This window comes from Muntiacus reevesi, chromosome 7 (assembly GCF_963930625.1).
Source record: "Muntiacus reevesi chromosome 7, mMunRee1.1, whole genome shotgun sequence".
NCBI lineage: Eukaryota > Metazoa > Chordata > Mammalia > Artiodactyla > Cervidae > Muntiacus > Muntiacus reevesi.
This window is the reverse complement of record NC_089255.1, coordinates 49,785,882-49,799,590: the sequence shown is the minus strand read 5'-3', so window position 1 is coordinate 49,799,590 and position 13,709 is coordinate 49,785,882. Positions and strand designations below refer to the sequence as shown.

At 38.0% G+C, this 13,709-nt stretch overlaps 1 protein-coding gene across 2 annotated transcripts in view; it reads left to right on the top strand.

Annotated features, from left to right (window-relative positions):
* The window catches only part of MINDY2 (MINDY lysine 48 deubiquitinase 2), a 71,568-nt gene that overhangs the window by 18,807 nt on the left and 39,052 nt on the right, over nucleotides 1-13,709 (top strand). For both annotated transcript variants that reach the window (XM_065941864.1, XM_065941863.1), the window contains exon 3: nucleotides 10,412-10,476. In XM_065941864.1, the coding sequence (XP_065797936.1) occupies nucleotides 10,412-10,476 (65 nt within the window). The remainder of the gene's footprint in view (nucleotides 1-10,411; nucleotides 10,477-13,709) is intronic.

Below are 13,709 nucleotides of genomic sequence, written 5' to 3'. Positions count from 1 at the left end.
AGTTTTAGGGAGGATGGGGGGAAAGGATGATCATAAGGACAAGTAGATATCTGCCACCAGCAGATTCACTGGTAAAGAAATATAAGCGAGAAAAGAGCTATGACTTGAAAGGGCTGCAGTGTCATCAAGGCAGAGCCAAATTTCATTTAGGCAGAAGGCAAAGGAAACATTAAGAAAAAACATTTAATAGCTTTGTTGTTGAGAGACCATGAGTTCCAGAGGACGTTGAAATTCAAAATAGGAATTTAGGGGCCATGGATGGGAAGATCCCCTGGAGAAGGAAATGGCAACCCACTCCAGTATTCTTGCAGAAAATTTCATGACAGAGGAGCCTAGTGGGCTACAGTCCATGGGGTTGCAAAGTGTTGGACATGACTGAGTGAATGAGCACACACAAGTCTAAAGATGCTATTTAAATCTGTGGAAACAGATGAGATCATTAAGAGAGAAAGAGTAAAAGAGAGAAATGGGTACAGGATTGTCTCCTGAAGTTTCCCAGCCTGCCCAAATTGGGTAGAACAGTGTTTCTCAACCTTTTTTTTTTCAGTGTTATCCCCCCCCCCCCAAGGAGCCTTTGTAAACATCTTTGTCCTAATCACTCCAGGAAATTTTAATACCACAGACATACTGTGTGTCTCTTCGTGCTCTGTGGCCCTTTGAAGGCCACAAGCCCTTATAATATCTAAGATATTTTTGCCCCTATCCTCCCAGAATCAGTTTTTGCCCTCTTAGGGGAGCAACATCGCTCCTGCTGAAATACATAGGTTAGAAGACAGAATGGTAAGGGAAGGAGTAGCCACTAAGAAAGGAGAAAAGCCAGAAGAGGGTGATTCAGTGAAGCCAAGAAGAGAAGAGTGCTAGGAGGGAGAATAAGAGAGTGTTGAATACTGGAGAATATTCTCTACATAATTTGGCAACATGGAAGTTATTGTAACCTTCACAGAAACAATGTCAGTAGAGTGACTGGATGGAAATGAAATGGTGAGTTGAGGAGCATCTAAGAGATGAGTAAGTGAAGACTCCATTGCAGATAACTTTGAGAAGTTTGTCTATGGATGGGTATGAGAAGTAGGTGAAGAGTAGGAAAAGGTTTAGTAGAGAACATGTGACTTACCTTGGGTTTTGTGGTGTACTTAGAATCCTTGTAAAGAAGGTGGTATACTTAATGAGGTACCATTACACGCCAGTCAGGATGGCTGCTATCCAAAAGTCTACAAGCAATAAATGCTGGAGAGGGTGTGGAGAAAAGGGAACCCTCTTACACTGTTGGTGGGAATGCAAACTAGTACAGCCACTATGGAAAACAGTGTGGAGATTTCTTAAAAAACTGGAAATAGAACTGCCATATGACCCAGCAATACCACTTCTGGGCATACACACTGAGGAATCCAGATCTGAAAGAGACACGTGCACCCCAATGTTCATCACAGCACTGTTTATAATAGCCAGGACATGGAAGCAACCTAGATGCCCATCAGCAGACGAATGGATAAGGAAGCTGTGGTACATATACACCATGGAATATTACTCAGCCATTAAAAAGAATTCATTTGAACCAGTTCTAATGAGATGGATGAAACTGGAGCCCATTATCCAGAGTGAAGTAAGCCAGAAAGATAAAGAACGTTACAGTATACTAACACATATATATGGAATTTAGAAAGATGGTAACGATAACCCTATATGCAAAACAGAAAAAGAGACACAGAAGTAGAGAACAGACTTTTGAACTCTGTGGGAGAAGGTGAGGGTGGGATGTTTCAAAAGAACAGCATGTATATTATCTATGGTGAAACAGATCACCAACCCAGGTGGGATGCATGAGTCAAGTGCTCGGGCCTGGTGGGCTGGGAAGACCCAGAGGAATTGGGTGGAGAGGGAGGTGGGAGGGGGGATCGGGATGGGGAATATGTGTTAACTCTATGGCTGATTCATATCAATGTATGACAAAACCCACTGAAAAATAAAAAAAAAAATAAAAAAATAAAAAAGAAGGTGATATACTTAGATCCCTTGTAAAAAAGGAGAAAGATTGTTTTAGGGCTAGGTGTAAGCTATTTTAAGCTCAAGCTCAAGGTAAATAAATGTAAGACATTTTTTTCCCTTAATTTTATTTATTTTTTGGGGTGGGGCTGTGTTGTGTCTTTGCTGCTGTGCAGGGTTTTCTCTAGTTGTGGTGAGTGGAGGCTATTCTCTAGTTGTGGTGCGTGGACTTCTCATTGCAGTGGCTTCTCAGTAGTTATGGCACATGGGCTCGGTAGCACAGGCTTAGTAGCTCCGAGGCATGGGATCTTCCCAAAATCAGGGCCTGAACCCCTGTCTCCCACATTGGCAGGCAAATTCTTTACCACTGAGGCACCAGGGAAACCCCTGTAAGACATGTTTGGAAGAAGGGTAATTTGAGTACAATGTGACTGTGGTTGGTAACTCTGCATGTTACAGAAAGGTAGATTGGAGATTAGGTTAGTAGGCTACAACTAAACTGAGGAGTTTTGGAAGCCAGTCAGAGAAAGTTGTTTACTGTGGTAGGCTGCTTCATGTATTTTAGTTCAAGAGGAGTAAGCAACATGTTAAGTGTAGTTTTTAGGATTGTCTGGTTGAGACTGATTAGGAAATAGTAATAGCAGTTCAGATGTGGTCAAATATCAATAGATTTTTGAATGCCTAATATATGTAGAAAATGTATATTTTTGAGCCCAGTTTCCTATCCATTTCTTCCATATCTGACTGCTATCTGTCCTACTTTCTTTGTTCTCATATCATGACTATAATCACCTAAACCTATACCACCTGGCATAGTAGCCACTGGCCACATGTGGCTTTTGAGCACTTGAAATATTGCCAGAGTGAATTGAGATTTTCTATAAGTGTAAAATGTATACTGGATTTCAAACATTTAGCTCAAAAAAGAATGTAACATATCAGTGATTTTTGTAATGATTATGTGTTTAAATGATAATATTTTTAATATACTGCACTAAATAAAATGTATTATTAAAATTACTTTTACCTAATTCCGGGACTTCCTGGTGGCTCACTGACTAAGACTTTGCACTCCCAATGTAGGGGGCCATGGTTCGATTCCTGGGCAGGGATTTAGATCCCACATGCCACAACTAAAGATCCTGTATGCCACAACAAAGATCAAAGATCTCAAGTGCTACAACTAAAACTCGGCACAGCCAAATAAATATTTTTAAAAAAATTTTTTACCTATTTCTTTTTACTTTTTAAAAATGTGGCTATTAAAAATTTGAGGTTGCATACAGCTTACATTATATTTCTATTGGACAGTGCTAACCTAAACTATGATGCCTCTCTACAGCTTCTTATTTCATCCTGGCTCTGCTGTCTGTGCTACCATAGACTGATACCATTTACCTAACCTGTTCCTGCTTTTATTACCATCAGTCTACTTGCCTTTTTCTATTCTGTCTTCTGGGACAAAATAAACTCTTTTGCTGTTGGTTCTCGTAGCTAAAGAATGCAGTTGTAATGGCAGAGACCCGTGAGCAGAGGCAGAAGGCATATAAATGGATGTACTAATAGTAGGAAAAGATAAGACTGAAGTAGCAATAAAAGCATCATAAATTATAATACCTCTTGATTTTACAGATGAGGTAACCAAAGCTCAGAAAGGTTAAATAATTTGTGCTCTCAACCTGGGCACCTTCTACTATTATTTTTTAAATGCTGAAAGGCTAGTATTCTCAAAAGTGTATCTCTTCTCCCTTCCTACCACTCAGGTGTGTATTTTAAGTTTGTACTTCTTGTCTCTATCTTTTTCTGTTTCCTTATCCAGCAAACATTTACTAATCATGTACTATAGACACATTGTTTGGAGTTGTCAACAATACAGTCAGTGTGACTGCACAAATGTACTCTGCTAAGAAAATGTTAACATGGTATTTTTCTTGGAAAGAAAATAATTAGTACATCTTGGTATTTTAAATTTATCCAACTGTTATATTTTAAAAAGTCCTAAAGAAGCAGGACATAGAGTAGAGAGTTTTTTAAATTATAGGGAAAAGAAGAATTGATGAAGAAATGTTTAGATCTGGGGTAGGTGAAGAGGTTTGGAAGTCCTGGGTGAGGGTACTGGACTACTAGGGTTAGCATGAAAGTAATATGATCCTATGGCAGGTAGGGGAGAAGTGAGCAAGAGTGATTTGATAAGAGAGATTCTGGAAACTCTGCCTTGCCAAAGATAAAATTTATTCAAGGCCATTTCTGCCAGAACTAATCGTTTAGTTTTCTAAGCTATTTGGATTTTGTTCTCTTGAGATGACTGAAGTTCTCTGGAGGAACCAGAGACATTTTGCATTAATAAGCAAGCACTAGTAGAAATATTGTAAAAGAAACCATTGAAGACTTTCTTGTACCCAGATGAGGAACCATGGGGAATGGGAATTTTGATTGTTAAAGATTAGAAGAGGTGTGTGGATTTTAATTTGGAAATTTCTAGAGCAGGGCCTTGAAATTTGGAAGGAAAAGCTATAACAAATCTAGACAGCTTATTAAAAGCAGAAACATCACTTTGTCAACAAAGGTCCATATAGTCAACGCTGTGGTTTTTCCACATGTAGTCATGTATGAATGTGAGAGTTGGACCATGAAGAAGGCTGAGCATCGAAGAATTGATGCCTTTGAACTGTGGTGTTGGAGAAGATTCTTGAGAGTCCCTTGGACTGCAAGGATATCCAGCCTGTCAATCCTAAGGAAATCAGTTCTGAATATTCATTGGAAGGACTGATGCTGAAGCTGAAACTCCAATACTTTGGCCACCTGATGCAAGGAACTGACTCATTAGAAAAGACCCTGATGCTGGGAAAGATTGAAGGCAGGAGGATAAAGAGATGACAGAGGATGATTGGATGGCATCACTGACTCAATGGACATGAGTTTGAGTAAGCTCCAGGAGATGGTGAAGGACAGGGAAGCCTAGCATGCTGCAGTCTATGGGGTTGCAGAGTCGTACACGACTGAATAACAAGAGCAGGGCCAAGCTTGAACATGGCTTCTTGGAGAACTTTGGCCTCAAGAAAGAAACATGAAAGCTTGGATACCTAGGAAGTACTGGGAGATCTAATAAAATAAAATGGGAATGATGTGTAGGTGAAAGGCAGAAAATGGTTAGAAAGATAAGGCAAAGAAGCACAACATAAACTGGAATGTGAAACCGTTCATCTCAGATTGGGACTTGAACCCATGTGGCCGGGACTCAAACCTGGCCAAAACTCAGTTTAGGACTCAAACCTGGCGAAAACCCTGCTTGGGACTCTAACCCACGTGGCCAGAACTTGAACCCAGTCAAAACCCATGGTCTTCCAACTGAGATCACAGAGCTGGTTTAGGGATGTAATGGAAGTTCAGGTTCTTGATGTCTCATAGTAGAAAGAATTCAGTGAGAGACAAAGTGATATATGTAAGAAGTGGATTTACGTAGAAACAATACACAGATAGAGTGTAGGCCATGTCTGAAGGCAGGAGTAACCTTGGGAGAAGCACATGCCACAGACAACATCATGGGCCTTCGAACAGAGAGAGTGTGGTCTTGAAATGTGGTGTGGTTAGATTTTGGGGGCTGGATAGTTTCATAGTCTATTAAGTGGGAGGATTATTCCAGCTATTTTGGGAAAGGGGTGGAGATTTTCGAGATTGGGCCACCGTCTGCTTTTTGGTTGGCCCTTGAAACTGTTGTGGTGCCGCTACGTGTGTCATTTAGCTTGCTGATGTGTTACAATGAATGTAGCTTGAGGATCAAGGTCTAGTCCAAGTTGACTTGTCTGCCGTTTTGGACCCATTTGGTTCTAATCAGTTTATGTTGTGTCCTCAGACTTTGTCATTCTTTCAGGGGTTGTGCCCTGTCCCCTTCCCTCCTGTTTCAAAAGTATAGTATGATTTTTATAGTTTGTATGATTGTGAGATTAGCACCATATTATAGTAAGGAAAATAGTTGGTGGGATGGTGGTGCTGTCTGACTTTTTAAAAGATATTTTATCTTTTTTTTCAAACTGATGTGAAATATTTATTCCAAGTTAGATATTTTATGCAGTAGTTTTCCCCCTCAACAGACTTGTGATAACCACATCTTTTAAATCTGTAAATAATGTTATCAAAATAATCTTTGAAATCTCACAAAAATTTATATTTTACAATCCACCCTGAATATCAAGGCTGCAAGAATAACACAACATTTCCTATATCCAAATATTTTACAGCTGTATCTGGAAAGAAAAAAATAAAAGGAAAAAACCACATATGCTTGGTTAAGGGCTGACATTACCTGAGCAGCCCGAAATAAAATAAAATATCCAAATTATTAGCATTAATTTATTACAACTATAACTTCAGTAGTCACTTTGTCATTGACAATGATTGCTTGAGCGCAGGGGTGTGTGTCCCAAGGGCTGGTAGTAGAAGCTGTTGCTGCAGACCAGTGTCTCTTCCTCTCTGCACTGCCAGCTCCCACCTGTGCATTGCCCTATATATACTGTGTGTATGTGTGTGTGTTTTAAAAATATTTCCCACCACATGAAGTTCTCTCTATTAAGCAGATAGCAAAGAACAACAACAAAAGCTAAACAAGCCAATCCCTCGCTCTTAAAAGATAATTTATCTTTTGAATATAAATACTATAAAAGCAATACTGAAGCATTTTAATTTTGCCTACAAAATTTTGTCCACAAAGAGTTGGACACGACTGAGTAACTAAACTGAACTGAACTGAATTTTGCCTACAGTTAATTGTGTCTCTTCTTTTCCAGGTGCTTAACATGGGATAGGTTCCCTACTGACAAACCCTGTCTGCTGTTTTTGGCCTAATGTAGCTGTCACGTTTTTGCTTCTTGATTTCTGTTTGTCTGGAATATCCCATTAGTAGCAAAGTCTTAGGGATTCTTTCTTTGAAATTCTTTCCTCTCGGTATACTGGTGCTTGGGAGTGTGGTTTATTGCAAGCTCTTTTGTTTTCTCTACTATCCAAATTGAACTGTTTATAAATGTTATCTTCTTAAAGCACTAATTTTATCCTTCACTTGTCGACTTAATAACAAAGATCCCTTAAGATCTTCACAAGCAACCAAACTTATCAATGTGGTATTTATGATTTTCTGTAATCTGATCAAGGTTACCCATCCAGCCATATTTCCCACCACTCTGCAACATAAATCTTATGTATGCTGCTGCTGCTGCTAAGTCGCTTCAGTCATGTCTGACTCTGTGCGACCCAATAGATGGCAGCCCACCAGGCTCCCCCATCCCTGGGATTCTCCAGGCAAGAACACTGGAATGGGTTGCCATTTCCTTCTCCAATGCATTAAAGTGAAAAGTGAAAGTGAAGTCACTCAGTCATGTCCCACTGTTAGCGACCCCCGTGGACTGCAGCCTACTAGGCTCCTCCATCCATGGGATTTTCCAGGCAAGAATACTGGAGTGGGTTGCCATAGCCTTCTCCAATCTTATGTATAAACCCCCTTATAAGCTGTCCACAGAGCATGATGTTTCTTATACTTGCTTTTTCCGTCCTTCTTTCTCCCTCGAAGAATGCTTTTCCCCTCACTGCCTTGGCAAGTTTTGCTTTAGATACTACCTGCTCCAAAGGAGATTTCTAAGTGCTACAGCTATCTCAATATCTCTTTTCAAAATCGTGTGATACTTAAGGCACTTATTACAGTTTACAGTATACTATATATACCTCATTATTATCTTATTCTGTTTTCTGTATGTTCTTTACCCAACCAGATTACTAGTTTTTTAAGAGAAACAGTCATTTCCAAACAGGTTATTTGTTTTAACCTGTTGCTGAACACGGAATAAACTATCAATAAATACTTTTTGATTGAAATAGTGTTGTTCATCAATTTTGAATTAAAGGCTAGATAAGTTAGACAAAACAGCAATCTTAAGAGGTGATTGTTTAGATATCTAAAACTGAAGGATGTTCCCTTAAAAACTCAAAATCAGTCTTTTAAAAATATCTAATTCTCTATTATAAACTTTCCTAAAAATATAGATGTCTGTTACTACATAAGATGTCACCTCAAAATTTAGTTGCTTTGAACAATGAACATTTATTGTCACAAAGTACCTGTGGGTCAGGAATCTGAGTGTGGCTGGGTGACTCTCATTTAAGGTCTCTTACACAGTTGCAGTCAGCATGTCAGTTGGGGCTGCAGTCTTATCTCCAGGCCCAACTGAGGAGGATCTACTTCTAAGCTTGCTTACTTGGTTGTTGACAGGATTCAGTTCCTCACAGGTCATTGGACTGAGGTCCTCAGTTTCTCATTGACTGTGGCCAGAGGCCTCCTTCAGTTACTTGCCATGGCCTCTCCTATAAGGCAGCTCAGAACATGACACGTGGCATTTTTCAGAGTGAGCAAGTGAGACAGCACCATGATGAAAGACACAGTGTTTTCTTTTCTAATTTTTTGAGTGACGTTTCATTAATTCTGTTGTATTTTATTCACTGGAAGTGAGTCCAGTCCACAACCAAGGGAAAGGGATTAGACAGAGGTGTGAATACCGGGCAATAGGGTACATCAAAGAGGCTGCCTTCTTCTCTTGTCAAAATATCTTTTCTGACCTCAGGAAAAGAGGAGTTGCTTATCTGAGTCTTTCCCAATATTTATTATACCCTTAACACATAAGCTTTATTCTATGATAACATACCTAGGGTGATTTAGTATTGAATTATATAATATTCTGCATCCTGACCCTGCTAAAATGTTAGAAAAACATACACTACAGTGTTTTATCAGGATAATTACAGAACTTAAATGAAATAAAGGATCAAAGTATAGCAAATATGGTCCCAATTATTTGAATAAATAATGTATAAAATTTACTCAGTGTAGTTTTCAGTTAAGTGCTATATTAAAATCTCAACATGTAAATATACAATGTGCCAGTTATAGTAAGTTTTCAAAAATATTTGTTAAATATACTTGCTTATATATTTCTGTGAACGAATGAATTTAGTATTTTTGGAGTTCCTTTACCTATGGTATAATAATATTATTATTAGTTCGATTTTGCTGTCTTAAAATTCTGAATAAACCCACAGATAATAATATATTGATGTTTATAGGAATTCTTTGGTTATCAAAATTGGAGAGATTGAAAGAGTACTTGATACAGTCATTGGAAGTTTATTTTGAATTTGAAAATAAAGTTATATAAAAGCAATTTATCAACTTGTTAGTGGTTTAGGAGGCTGAGTGAGAAGTTAGTCCGATATATCACTGTTTATATAAAAATTAATTCCAAATAACGTAAAGACTTAAACGTAAAAAAAGACAAACATAAAATTACATGAAGAAAGTATATGTGAATGTTTGTATACTCTGAAGGGGTGAAAATCTTTCTAAACATAACGTCAAGCTCAGAAGCTGTAATAGAAGAATGAGACTATATAAAATTAAATATTTCTATATGGTGAAAAATAGGCAAAAAAGCACTATCATAAAGTCAGAGGTCAATATGGGGAAAAAAATAATTTACCACACATATAACAGGAAATGTTCTCATTTCTCTAATTGAAAAAGAGCTTTTATAGTTCAATAAGAAAAATGTAATATTGTATAGGCAGGCAATTTGAAGAAAAGTATGTATAACTAATATATATTTTAAAAAGCAAAACATAGATCAAAAGGTACCTCATATATTAAAATGATGCTGCATATATTTAAAAAGTGTGACATATACTAAAAGTCATTTATATATTAAAAAAGTGATACCAAATAAAAATACATGTATAAAAAGATATCAATTTGGAGGGGTGAATGGTTGGTTTACAATATTAGTTTCAGGTGTACAGCCTAGTGATTCAGTTTCTTTACAGATTATACTCCATTTAAAATTACACAATAGTGGCTATAATTCCCTGTTCTATACAATATATCCTTGTTGCTTATCTGTTTTATACATACTATTTTGTATCTCAATTCCATACCACTTTCTTGCCTTTCTCCTTTCCCTCTCCCTACTGGTAATCACTAATATATCAGTTTCTTAAATATATCAGTTTCTTAAATGCAAAAAAGTTACTGTTTACTTCTAAGAAAAGCAACATTCAGAAGACACTCATTCTTGGAAAGGTATTGGGGTAACAATTATATTGCTGATATCCATGAAACTTTGTAAAGCGTTTTAGAGTTTTATTGTAGTGACGTGGAAAGATACTCATTAAGGAAGAAAAATAAATTCAAAACATAGGATGTACACTGAAAAAAATATGAGATCTTAGCTAACGGTTAACATTGATTTTCTCTGATGATTTTCTCTGAATAGAATTGGGTGGGGGCTCTTTTTTATGTTACTTATTGTTACAATTTATAATTTAAATATATTACCTTTGTAATTAGAAAAAAAGTGATATTTTAAAAAGGGAACTTTACTATTTCTTTTTACAGGAGATTACATGCTTGATACAAAGCCAAAAGAAATTTCAGAAATTCAGCGTTTAAACTATGAGCAGGTAACAGACCCAATTTTTGTTATATTAAAATAGATAATTTGCCCTTATGGGTATATTCATTGGTCTCTACCAATGGCTTTTCAGGCATATTCTTTGTTTTCTTTTTTTTATGCCCTTTTAAAAATGTAGAAACCATTTTCAGCCCACAGCTATATTTGACCCACAGGCCATACTTTGCTGATCTCTCTTTTATATGAACCTATATACAGTCCATGGGGTCACAAAAGTTGGACACGACTTAGTGACTAAACCGTATAACATGAAGAATGAAACATGGATACCATTCCACACACCTATGAAGAATCATAACCTAGTGTTTTCCTTGAAAAAAATTGACTTTCAAGTGAATTTGTTATTGATTCATCTTCCCTCACTTGTTATATTTTACAATTAAGTTATATTTTGGAAATTGTTCAGCAAATGATGTCTAGGGTATGCCATTAGGACTAAATCTGCTATTTCATAGTTTCAGTGTGTTTTCATTGTTTGGCACATTCTTTCGAGATACTATTCTGTAATATAGGCGGGGACCACTGGTCTCAAAATGATTGGAACTGGACGTAAGCAAGCAGAGCTTCATTTTCTTCGGTTTTCTTCCTTTGTTTGACAGTAGAAGGCAAGAAGAACACAGGTTCTTGCAGTGGAAGACGTATCAGCTAGGGAAGAAACATACCATTGGAACTTTTGTTTAAATGTGTTCACATTGTTTGGCTTGTTCTTTGGAGATACTATTCTGTAACACACGAGGGAACCACTCAGTTCAGTTCAGTTGAGTTCAGTTGCTTAGTCGTGTCCGACTCTTTGCGACCCCATGAATCGCAGCATGCCAGGCTTCCCTGTCCATCGTCAACTCCTGGAGTCTATCCAAACCCATGTCCATCGAGTCGGTGATACCATCCAGCCGTCTCATCCTCTGTCGTCCCCTTCTCCTCCTGCCCCCAATCCTTCCCAGCATTAGGTCGCATGAGGTGCTCAAAGTATTAGAGTTTCACCTTCTACATCAGTCCTTCCAATGAACTCAGGACTGATGTCCTTAGGATGGACTGGTTGGATCTTCTTGCAGTCCAAGGGACTCACAAGAGTTCTCCAACACCACAGTTCAAAAGCATCAATTCTTCGGCGCTCAGTTTTCTTCACCATCCAACTCTCACATCCATACATGACCACTGGAAAAATGATAGCCTTGACTAGATGGACCTTTGTTGGCAAAGTAATGTCTTTGCTTTTAAATATGTTATCCAGGTTGGTCATAACTTTCCTTTCAAGGAGTAAGCGTCTTTTAATTCGTGACTGCAATCACCATCTGCAGTGATTTTGGAGCCCCCCAAAATAAAAGTCTGACACTGTTTCCACTGTTTCCCCATCTATTTCCCATGAAGTGATGGGACCAGATGCCATGATCTTAGTCTTCTGAATGTTGAGCTTTAAGCCAGCTTTTTCATTCTCCTCTTTCACTGTCATCAAGAGGCTTTTTAGTTCCTCTTCACTTTCTGCTGTAAGGGCGGTGTTGTCTGCGTATCTGACGTTATTGATCTTTCTCCCGGCAATCTTGATTTCAACTTGGGCTTCTTCCAGCCCAGCGTTTCTCATGATGTACTCTGCATATAAGTTAAATAAGCAGGGTAACAATATACAGCCTTGACGTACTCCTTTTCCTATTGGGAACCAGTGTGTTGTTCCATGTCCAGTTCTAACTGTCGCTTCCTGACCTGCATACAGGTTTCTTAAGAGGCAGGTCAGGTGGTCTGGTATTCGCATCTCTTTCAGAATTTTCCACAATTTATCGTGATCCACACAGTCAAAGGCTTTGGCATGCATAGTCAATAAAGCAGAAATAGATGTTTTTCTGGAACTCTTGCTTTTTCTGTGATCCAGCGATTGTTGGCAATTGATCTAAAACCAGCTTGAACATCTGGAAGTTCACAGTTCACGTATTGCTGAAGCCTGGCTTGGAGAATTTTGAGCATTACTTTACTAGCGTGTGAGATGAGTGCAATTGTGCGGTAGTTCGAGCATTCTTTGGGATTGCCTTTCTTTGGGATTGGAATGAAAACTGACCTTTTGCAGTCCTGTGTCCACTGCTGAGTTTTCCAAATTTGCTGACATATTAAGTGCAGCACTTTCACAGCATCATCATAATGCAAATTTGGTAAATGATATAAGTTTAACCATATCACTTTACACTTAAAAAATATGCACTGGTTTTATAAATTGAAGGTTAACATAAAGGGACCACCAGGCTCCGAATTACTGGAGCTGGAAGTAAGCAAGCAGAGCTTCATTTTCTTCAGTATTCTTCCTTTGTTTGACTGTAGAAGGCAAGAAGAACACAGGTTCTTGCAGTGGAAGATGATATCAGCTAGGGAAGAAACCTATCTTTGGAACCTTTATGTTTACTTTCAAAGTAACCCTTATTACATACTTTTACCAATGTCCAGATAACAACAAGAAAACTAATTTCAATATTGCAAAATTTCTTGAATTTGAATGTTAGATAATCTAGTCCTAATGAGATTGAAAAGCTAAGTATGTTTCATTGAATCACTGTGTAAGGTAGGAAATCTGTGTGTGTGTTAAGTCGCTTCAGTTGTATTCGACTCTGTGCAGCCCCATGGACTATAACCTGCCAGGTTCCTCTGCCCATGGTGGGGTGCCATGCTCTCCTCCAGGAAATCTGTAGTTAAAGCCAAATAGGTATACTAAGTTATTTCAGTTCTATTGGAATTTGTAACTTAAAGCAAGGATTTCTAAACATTTTTCACAGTAGAAACTTGTTTTCAAATGAAATCTTATGTTAACCTTGAATTTATAAAACCAGTGAATATTTTATAAGTGTAAAGTGATATGGTTAAACTTATGAATGAGTGAGTGAGCGAAGTCGCTCAGTCGTGTCCAACTCTTTGCGACCGCATGGACCTTCCTGTCTCCTCCGTTCATGGGATTCTCCAGGCAAGAATACTGAAGTGGGTTGCCATTTCCTTCTCCAGGGGATCTTCCCGACCCAGGGATAGAACCCAGGTCTCCCGCACTGCAGGCAGACGCTTTAACCTCTGAGCCACCAGGGAAGCCCTATGGTTAAACTTATATCATTTATCAAATTTGTATCATTTCTTATTGAAATCAGTAAGGCTATTGTAATTAATACAAAAATTTGAAATTAGAAATTGTAGATCATAGTTACAGTTTCATATCAACCTCAAAATTTAGTTCATTTCTGTTGCACAGACTTGAGA